Genomic DNA, 10,405 nt, shown 5'->3' with positions numbered 1-10,405 from the left:
TAACTTTCTGTCATATTTGCTGAAACCTGTGGGGCAATCTGCAAAAAGTGCTCCCTATTCAGATGCACCAATCATGGCCAGGGGGGTGTCTAACTGTGTGTCAGTCATTGCTCAGGCACACGCATTCATACTCCCTCGTGGGGGGAGGGGCTTAGGAGACCATTTGGACTTCAGCAGAAAGGGGGGGAGGGACTAAGAAGTTGTCGGAGTCCAAATTCTTTGGCTAAATCCTGGTTTTTCCCAATCCTAACTACTGCACCTTTAATTAAGCCTTTTTTTTAAATGTACAAAATAAGATTACACTATCATCAAAGCTAGTTCCTTTGTTAAAAATGAGGCTCGGAGATATCAGTCACTTTGGTTCCCATGGTGAGAAGCTCCCACTCGGACAGCTGCTGGAGAAACCCCGTGTTTGGCCTCATGTTGGGTTTGCATTTAAGCACGAACTTCCAGGCCTCCTGAAAAAAAGGTCACAGCAACAGCATTATATACAAATGTTATATTATATTTCACATTCACATGCTTTCTATCCACGATCAACCTCATGTTTGTGTGTTAAAGGACTAGTTTGACATTTCAAGGAAGACGCTTTGCTGCTGAGATGTAGCTGAGAAGATTTATATCGTTCTCACGTCAGTATGCTACAGTTAATAGCCTACGTATCTGCAGCCAGTATAACTCACAGTATAACATGCTAACAAGTGACCAATAGAGGTCCATGTATACAGATTTTGCTACCTTAAACAGAGCCAGCCAGGCTAGCATTTCCAGTCTTTATGCTAAGCTACGCTAATTGGCTGTTGGCTCCAGGTACAAATTTACTGTACAAACACAAGATTGGGATTGATTGTCTCATGTAACTTCGCAAGAAAGGGAAAAGCTACATTTCCAAAATATCATACTTTTCCTGTAAGTACGGCACTGGAGTCAGGATGTGGTTAGCCTAGCTTAGCATAAAGACTGGAATTCTAAAACACTCAAAACACCCCTAAAGCATGTTTTTTAAAACCTAATTTTCTGGCTCTTGTTCTGATTTGGAACAAAAACATTTAATCTTAGAGTATATTTTGCGTACTTATTACTTAATACAACGTCACAATATACCGGAAATTCTTTGATTTAATAAACCTTTAAAATCAAAGACAGTGTCAAGCGGATTCCTTGTAACACATCATTCCAGCATTGCTGCTCAGACACCACAGGTACTAAGACAACAATTTGCACGGTGCATACTGCATTCTGCAAGTGGAAGAACCCCACTTGCCTCCAGTGTGTGCTTGAGGTGGTGCATGAGAAAGGCAATGGTGACAGCACTGCACCGGCTTCTGCCCTGCCTGGAAACGATCAGGACCCGAGAGCCCATGTTGATGTGGGAACCTGAAAACAACAAGATACCGGTAGATGGCTTATTGCAGTGAACACAAACCTCTGCACTGTCAAGCAGTAACAGAAACTATATGTATAGCACATCTAGCAACTAAATAATTCAAAGTACACTCCCTGTTCTGTGAAAAAAAAATCTCTAAATGATGGACTGTACATGATCGTCTTTACTGTATAAAACCATTTAAACATTTTAAAATTCTTGTTCAAAACACCCCCAGATGACCTTGGACCTTCTCTTTATAAATTCAAATTGTGGAGGATAAGCATGTTACATTTAGACTGGATTTAGATTAGATTCAACTTTATTGTCATTTAGCAGAGTACAGGTACAGAGCCAATGAAATGCAGTTGACATCCAACCAGAAGGTCAAAAGAAGCATTAAATACCAACGTGCAGGTTGAGTCCAGTATTCTGTGCAGTTATGTGGACGATAGAGATTAATTAAAGACGCTGTATGGTTAGATTAATACAGGTTTTCCAGATTACGTGTCTACAGTGACAGATTTAGATCTTTAAAGTCAGATTGAACCTACTGAGAACGTGCTTAAAAAATAAAAGGTCAGTTTAAGATTTAACAGATAATTTTAATGCACCTATATATTTTTGTTTTTTGGTGTTTCGTTGATTTTTATGCCCTTTTATAACCTTGTATTTTTTCATGAATAAAATAAACTTGAACTTGAACATGGGTGTTATCCCTGAACTGAGATGCTGCATTTTACATTTATATTGGTATTGTTCATCACTGACGTTTACAGTCAGTAAAAACCTAGACGCCCAAAACGCATGGCTTTCCTTCTTCTATAAACAAGACTATAAAATATTTGAAAGGATGTACAAACAGCCTATTAAGTAAAGTACAACTTACTAATAATACTACAAGTCCTTTCAAGACTTGAATATAAATCAGACGCCACTGAGTCGGCCACAGGGATGTTAACCATGGTCTGGTTCTCCTGTATGGATCTAGATTGAAAAGAAATTTAAAATAAAATTCAAAAGCCATGATATTCAGCGTTTTCTCTGATGATATTTCAAACATCTGTTCCTGTCTTACTCCAGAGTGTTACTCTGTGAGAGGCTGATGACGGCGCTGATTTTCAGGTCTTTGAGGATCCTGGAGTCCATGCCTTGTTCCTGGTTCCCCATATACAGCAGTCCTGCTATGATCTCCACTGGATAAGTCTTCAGGTTTTCCAGCTCCTGTGATAGTCCAGAAATATATTAAATTTAATTAATCGGCAGCAAAATAATCAACTTAATTATTGGAGAGAAAAAAATGTTTTTATATTGTTTGTAATAAGCAAGTTTGGATTAACTAACCAGCAAAATGGGAAACGGCCCTTCAGCTGCCTGAAGTGCACTGAATTATTGCTCAATTATGTGGCCCTGTCTTGTAAATGGGCCTTGTGTCAAAATGTATTTACAGAAAGTGGCTTCAATATTATTCATGAACATCTGTAAATGTAAATGTAAATGTGCTGTATTTACATAGTGCTTTTCCAGTCTTAACGACTACTCAAAGCGCTTTTACATCTACAGGAAACATTCACCATTCACACACATTCATACACTGTGGCCGAGGCTGCCATACAAGGTGCCACCTGCTCATCAGATAAACATTCACACACATTCACACTCCGATGCGCAATCTAAAAGAAGAGCCTTTGCTATGAATATTGCCTTTGTGAGGCTTACAATGTTGTTGAGCTGACTGGACATGTATGGTCCTTTCTCAGGCTGCGGTATTTGATGGTAGTGAAACGGATTGCTTTATACAAGGGAGCGATGCAGATCATACAGTTATTGTATGGTATGCATCTTAACCACTCGCCCACCAGGATGCATACTCAAACCTCCATATAGTCTGTTAATCAAAGAAAGTATTCACCTGTATCTTAATTATGCCACACATGACGTTAAACCCAAAATCTAGAATGAAAAACAAAAGAACGGGAGAGCTTATTGGGACTAGTCTTTAGAAAATAAGATGGTGCTTCTTTGTAGGGTGAAAAAATGTTTGCAACACTGCTTTAAGCTCCCATATTTCATGCAAAGGCAACGTTTCGACCCTGCTGGGTCTTCCTCAGGCAAAAGAAAAGAAAAGAAGACCCAGCAGGGTCGAAACGTTGCCTTTGCATTTTTTTCACTTTAGTATTTCTCGTTTGTCCTGCACCTGCAAGATGGGATGTGCACCCAATCACTTTTATAAATGCTTATTTGTGACATGAACAAATCCAGTGAGCATCAAAAAAATGCTTTTATAACATCTGGCCCATTCTAAGATGAAAAACATCACTTTTTGGCGCGTTTCGGCATTCCTTCTTGAAGAAGGTTGGAGTTAGAACGCGCCAGATGTAATAAAAGTATTTGACCTTTTCTCTAAAGACGAGAGCTTTGGATTTATCCCAAATCTAGACCCAGTAACAGTGTGAGGCTGTGTCAGAAATGTTTGACTATTCACTATACGAAGCTAATGCACAAATTCAGTCCGGAAGACAATACCTTGGCATGCTTAGGCCTTCTTTATTCCTCAAGCGTCTGCATTCAATCCCCACACACACACACACACATATTCCTTATTCCACGCTGTCCTGTCTGGGCCTGTCATTATCTTATCAGCCGCTCTCATCAGCTGATCTCATCTATCCAATAACTCAGTGACACACCTACATTATAAGCCCATTCTCTTGTGTGCCTCTGTTGGTTACTAACTAAGAGCTACTATCGATGCTCTGTCAAGGAATGCGTTTTCAGTTGTAAACATCTGGACAACGTTTAATCCACTCCTGGACTTAAGACCGGACACCGATTTACATCCAGTCCAGAGATTTACACCAGTTGGATGATTTAGATCAACCTCCACAGACCTAAATATGAGTGTATCAACATTCAAGTATAACAAGTGTGTTTTGTCTTACCATGATGGTGTACAGGATTCTTTCAGTCCTTAAAAAAGGGTATAGAGCTGAGAACTTCTGAAAGCCTCCTCTCACTACGTGGACTGGACAGATGCTAGCTCTAGCTAAGGCCTGGGCACATTCAACGGCTCTGCCTGCAATCACAGTCAGAAGCCAACTGAAAAACATCAATCAACACATTTGTGGCTGAAATCCACATTGGGAGCATTGTCTAAAGCAGGGGTCTTCAACGTTTTTTAAATCAAGGACCCCATAACTGAAAAAGAGACGGAGCTGGGACCCCCTTCTGCATAGTATTGTATAAAATGAAGTTGCATTATAAACGAGGCCTACAATAATGTGCAGAGCTTCCTAAATCCTTTTTACGCATAACTTTTTTTGCATAGAATACTAAGCTTTTAAAATAATTTTTGGCATGATTTTATAAATAATCTTTTAATGTTGCACATACATCTGGCACAGGGAATCCTCAGGATGACCTGGATCTGTGGATGGCTACCTTAGTGACTGCCATATCTATAGGCCAGTAAGCCTATCATCAGTGGGGATTTATATGTGCTAATCATATGTTGGATCCATGTTAAAACATTTTCATTTTTGAAACAACGTTCAAAAATTAACAATAATATAGTGGCCACCCTTCAGTGACTCTGATGACCCCCTAGGGGTCCCATACCCTTGTTGAAGATCTCTGGTCTAAAGTGTATTAGCGTCCCTCTGCCAGAGGAATTCAGGGGAATTGTGGAAAATACAGGATTTTAACCCTTCATACGCCCCTGTGCTACTCTAAGAAATGTGTCCTGAATAGCCAGTTACCTTGTTCCTGTAAAGAGCTTGTGTTGCTGTCATAGACCACCACGTGCTGCATACTCTCAACCTCCACAGCCTCTGGCAGGAGGAGCGTGCCCTCTGGATCCTGGAGAGAGTCGCCCAGAAAGTTTTATCATCTGATGCAACAAAATAATCCTGGAAAATTAAGGAACTAGGAATCTAAGCTGTTTTTTAGTTAGTTTGTTTGTTGTAACAATCTCTGCACTTCAATACTTTTATGCAGAACACACATCCATCTAATGACGCACAGCAAGATGACTTGGAGAAAAAGGTCCTAATTGCATCAAAATAAACTCCTAATCACAAAAAAGCAGTATGGCTATCTATATAATGCGTTTTAAGAGTACTCCTTTTTTTAGCCAAGACATTTCTCGTGCGAAGGATATAATCTCAACATTATATTCTAATGTATTACTTTCTGCGGTCTAAAAAACCTGGTTATTATTCCATGCCAATATAATTAACTGTTTTTGTTGTATGCTAAACATGTATACATGTTGATGTTATTTCTTACACATTTAAAGAGTAACACTGTTCTTTACAATAAAATAAGACAAATTCCATTTCATTATAGCTCCTGTTACTCCTTTTTAAGTTGTTTAATGAACTTTGAAAAAAAGTATGTAGAAAAAAAGAAACATAGAAACACACAAGCCCCCACCCTGAACACCCACCAACATACAATTAATTGTGTATAAGACATTATACTTATCTGAAATGTTAACCCCCCCCCCCCCAACCTCTAGTTTGTCTTTGTAATTGACTCGATGTCACTGTAAATAAGGGTTGCCCCTCAAAGATCTCTTGCACAAAGGTTGAATGAATGAATGAATGGAAGGGCAGTCTTCAGATATTTGCCCCATTTATCTAAATTAATTTACGGATTAGACTTAAACTTTACACATATGGATATATATATTAATTGGTTTTGAGGTTCTAGTGATTTTAAGGTGTGACTGTTTTAGAGAATATGCTTGTATTTTATGTCTTTATATGCCAATGATTTCTTAGAATGCCTTTATTTGTAATGCCATGTTGTCTGTACACATTTATATAAAAAGCTTTGCTATTATCTTTCTGTCATTTCAATTATCATTTATTTTATTTTATTTTTTCTGTATTCAGGTCTCACTTGTAAAAAAAAGAAGAAACTCTCGATCTTAATTTGTCTTCCTGATTGAATAAAGTACATTTATTTAAAACAAAATAAAGGTTGCCAGTAGCATATAACTGTCCATGCACTAAGTCTGTAGTTCCCCTTAAAATGCGAGCTGCTTTTAATGTAGATTACTTTCTGTTGTAGTGGACAATATAACTGTGGCTACAAGGACAACTGTACCATTTTGCCATGTTTAGCTGTTATGATGTGACTCGTTCTGTAATCTTGGGATTCACGAGCATCTAAAACAGAGACATACACAACGTACAAATAAGTTACAACTTAATTGAATTCAAGCCGAGCAATCAGCAAAATCCAACTCATAGCAAGTATAGTCCCTTTGACTCCAGCCTTCACAGCGGAGCTAGCGGAGCTAGCTGAGCTAACAGCCCGTCTCTTACCAATCACACAGAGGTAGTTGATCTCGGCCAGCCTCGACACGCGGCTGCACCGGTTGAGAAGATTGTAGAGCTCAACCGGCTCACACATCATGATTTCAGCCATCATCACAGGAAGAAACAATTAGTCAGAAACAAATAGCAACATTATAAATTTGCCTGACCTGTAGGGAAAGCACACCAGCTTACAAATTACCACCCTGTCTAGCTAGCGAACTAGCTAGCTAGCTACGTTGTTTTCAAAGAGCACTTTTGCGGTTTGTTTTACTTCGGTTGCTAAGCAACTAAGTGGCGATATCATGCGGTAAATACCTTTAACTGTCTATGGTAAATACATATGTTTCATAAAAACGTGCAGGGCTATAACATAACCTTATGTCTGAACTAAATAACCAAAACAGTGACATTAAGATGGAAATAGACTAGACTTGCTCTGGCCTTCCATTCATACTTCTTGAACTTCTTCCTACTCCTTTTGAACATGGGAATTTCTTATTTGAATCACTTTATTTGAATCAATCATTTTGGAAGAATGTGCTGAAATGTACATGCCCTTATGTATCTGTTATTTTAATGTTTTTTTTTTTAAATTATTGTAATTTTTTTACATGTTCAAAATAAACTAAAATAAATATCACTGGCACGCGGTGCAGAGTTGCCAGTTTGGGCGGTCTTTCCATCTCTTGAATCCAAATGTGCTCTTGAATGATTAGATACATGAAGGCTAATGTAGAAAAAGATTGCTGTGTTTTCAGGGATGACAGACTGATAAGCAGACATGCTTTCTATGACTGGATGTAACTCTTGATACTTTGGGGTAAAAGTGGCTCTCCTATTGACTTTGGCCTATCAGTGTTGCTCTCATGAATAAAATACTAAAGACCACTGCACTACACCTTGTCTGGTGTTGCTGATGATGTACATAAAGATATATGACATATATAACTCCCCACTGATGATAGGGTTCGACAACCACCGATCCAGGTCATCCTAAGGATTCACTGTGCCACATGTACGTGTAACACTAAAAAATGATTTATAAAATCATGCTAAAAGTTATGATTTTAATAGATTAGTATTCTATCCAAAAAAGGTATGTATGTACAAAGGCTTTAGGCCGCCCTAAACAGTATTGTAGGTCTAGTCTAATATGCAATTTTATATTATAGGCCTACAATATGTAGGGGGTCCCTGCTCTGTCTCTTTTTCAGTAAAGGACTCCCAGAAGACCCCTGATGTAGAGCCTTGAAGTCACAGCTTTCCATGTAAATGACTATTTAATTGTTTATTCACATATTTAATCTTGATGTAGATAAACATGTATTGTTTTATTTGATTTGGATTTATAATTAATAGTTAATAGTTTCATTTCAGCAGTCACGCTGAGTAGCAGTTGATGACTGGCTGTTCAAATCAGTAAACAAGTTAGTTCACCTACTTACTACGGCTTCCTCTAATTTCTAAACTGGGTTGTACTGAAAAAAAATCTGCAGATGAATCACTAATAAAAAAAATCCTTAGTTAATAGTTCTACCAACTCCGACAGTAAAATCCTGCTTTTAAATTAATGCATGAGTGATAATCTAATGATATAATAACACAGATATAAAATCCACTGTTTTTCTATTTATCATAGTATATAATATTATAACAGTCACAGGGATGTGTTATACTTTTAATACTTTAACTACATGTTCCTGATCAGCTCTGGATGCTATTAGACTTTATCTGAGGGAGCGTTTTAAATGCAGGATTTTTACTGTAACAGATTATTTTACTGTGTGGTATTAGTAGCCTATAGTAGCCTAATTTTACTTAACTAAAAGATCTAAATACTTCCTCCTCCACTGGTTTTAAGTCTCAAAACCATTTAAATCTTCCTGGTACAAAATGCAGCTGCCGTGCTTTTCACAAATTCCAAAAAAACAACATCACATTATCTCTATTTTCAGTTTTAGAGTTGATTGAGTGAGAGTTTTCTGAACACGTTTCAAACACTTGATGGAATCCCTGCTCCCGTCCATACTAACAGAGCGCTGTCCCAGAGACAGGTGTCCTCTGGCTGCTCCTGAATCCTGGAGCAGGACCACAGGGGACCGTGCCCCTCAGCTCTGGAGCTTCTCATAATCTCTTAAACAATTGTATTTAGGTTATCCCTATTTATTATGTTTTCCTGCCCTAGTGTCTTAACCTTTTTTGTTTTCTTTGTGTCACTCTGTTTTAATTTATTCTTTAACTTAAAATTCAATTAGATGAGTATGATGAAAAGATGAATTCTTTGGGTTTAGATTTTATATTAACTTTATTGTTATGGCTCAGATTTTAGACTATTATATAACAGCTAAATAGGCTCTCACAGCCTATTTTAGCAGCAGCTCCTGACCCGGCCCAAGCTCTCTAAGAAGACGAGGAAAAACTCCCCAAAATCCTGCGGCTAGCAGAAATGGGAAGAAACCTCGGGAAAGGCAATTCAAAGAGAGATCCCCTCTCCTGGGATGGCTGGGGGTGCTACAGGATCTGCGAAACAAAGGCCAATCACTGTAAAAAGTTCAATATTCAGTCCAATTAGATAAGTCAGATTAATTATGTCAAGCCGCTGTTTCACACGTCCGTCTTCCTGTCACAGAAAGAGCAGCATTAGTACTTGGATTACACTTATGTATGGCACTGGATACATTTGTGGACTTGTAGCGCATGCATGCGTGCATGCGTGTGTGTGTTTGTGTGTGTGGTGCTAGTTTATCTGAGCCATGGGTGAAGTTTAAGCTGCTCCAGGGTAAGACGCTGCTGGGGGGTTTCGGTCAAAGACATGCTCAAAAAATCCTGGCAATCTGGAGAGGAAGAAGAAGAAGAAGAAGAAGAAGAAGAAGAAGAAGAAGAAGAAGAAGAAGAAGAAGAAGAGGAAGAAGAGGAAGAAGAAGAAAGATGACGGATATAGTGATCCATCACATGTGAACTAAAATGAACAGATTTGTGCCTGCTGACATGTTATGAGTATGCTTTTTTTCTTACTTTTGGACAGCTTTTTGCTGATTCTCAGCTTGTTTCCGATGAACTTGGTGGTCTGAAAGGGAACTTTGTGGAGCATTTCAAACAGGACCACTCCCACCTGCCACACGGTGGTGGGGCTGGGCCTGTACATGCAATCACTGTACCACTCGGGGGGGATGTGAGAAGCAGTACCTACAACACACGGACATAATAAAACCATGACAAGGATGAGGCGGAGGAGAAGCTTTGTCTAAATGTAAGAGTCAGAGATGAGTAAGTTTGTGAAGAGCAGGAGTAGGTGCTAGACTCCTTACCGTAGAAATTGCGGTAGAAGGACCCTTTCTTGGCGAAGCAGCTCAGTCCGAAGTCGATGAGGCGAAGGCGAGGGACATCTGAACCGGTCTCGATCAGAATATTTTCCACCTTGATGTCTCGGTGAAAGATGCAATGGTTCTCTAGCTCAATCGCTGCCTCAATGAGCTGTGTCAGTATGATCTGAGAGACAAAAGGAGACAGATGAGGAGGGTTGTAGGACATTTGTTCGTGGCTGTGATTGCTGTCATGGACTACAACTGCCCGGAGCCTAGAGGCACCAAAATACACGATTTTCAGTGGAGCTGGTCATAATTTCTGTTGGTTTCTCTTGTTTTTTGGCCTGGGCCTGGAGGCCTGGGTTTTCTCAACACACACACAAACACACACACATACACACACACAC

General features: G+C 39.1%; 2 protein-coding genes across 2 annotated transcripts in view; both read right to left on the bottom strand.

The window, feature by feature from the left end:
* Positions 1-280: 280 nt before the first annotated feature.
* Positions 281-6,979, bottom strand: styxl1 (serine/threonine/tyrosine interacting-like 1). Its single transcript, XM_032534409.1, has 8 exons — positions 6,700-6,979; positions 6,479-6,540; positions 5,125-5,224; positions 4,309-4,442; positions 2,445-2,590; positions 2,256-2,353; positions 1,265-1,377; positions 281-458 (listed from the first exon to the last, which is right to left on the bottom strand). Exons 1-8 carry the CDS (start codon positions 6,803-6,805, stop codon positions 327-329), a joined length of 891 nt encoding a protein of 296 aa, XP_032390300.1. The 5' UTR covers positions 6,806-6,979; the 3' UTR covers positions 281-326.
* A 2,024-nt stretch (positions 6,980-9,003) lies between these two features.
* LOC116700568 (serine/threonine-protein kinase pim-1) overlaps positions 9,004-10,405 on the bottom strand; it is a 4,098-nt gene continuing 2,696 nt past the window's right edge. The window contains exons 7-9 of the mRNA XM_032533869.1: positions 10,002-10,182; positions 9,709-9,879; positions 9,004-9,527 (exon numbers count right to left, since the gene is read on the bottom strand). Of these exons, the coding sequence (XP_032389760.1) occupies positions 9,436-9,527; positions 9,709-9,879; positions 10,002-10,182 (444 nt within the window). The 3' untranslated portion in view covers positions 9,004-9,435. The remainder of the gene's footprint in view (positions 9,528-9,708; positions 9,880-10,001; positions 10,183-10,405) is intronic.

This window comes from Etheostoma spectabile, chromosome 13 (genome assembly GCF_008692095.1).
Source record: "Etheostoma spectabile isolate EspeVRDwgs_2016 chromosome 13, UIUC_Espe_1.0, whole genome shotgun sequence".
In the NCBI taxonomy this organism is placed as follows: Eukaryota; Metazoa; Chordata; class Actinopteri; order Perciformes; family Percidae; genus Etheostoma; species Etheostoma spectabile.
This window is presented reverse-complemented; position numbering and strand designations above follow the sequence as displayed.

Bases quoted from the DNA above. Each gene is read 5' to 3' on its own strand.
- styxl1 (XM_032534409.1), bottom strand. From the start codon at position 6,805: ATGATGGCTGAAATCATGATGTGTGAGCCGGTTGAGCTCTACAATCTT. The intron at 4,443-5,124 runs GTAACTGGCTAT...CTGTGATTGCAG, and splicing joins AAGCTCTTTACAGGAACAAG to GCAGAGCCGTTGAATGTGCC. The intron at 459-1,264 runs GCAAGTGGGGTT...CCTTTTTTTCAG, and splicing joins ACCTCAAGCACACACTGGAG to GAGGCCTGGAAGTTCGTGCT.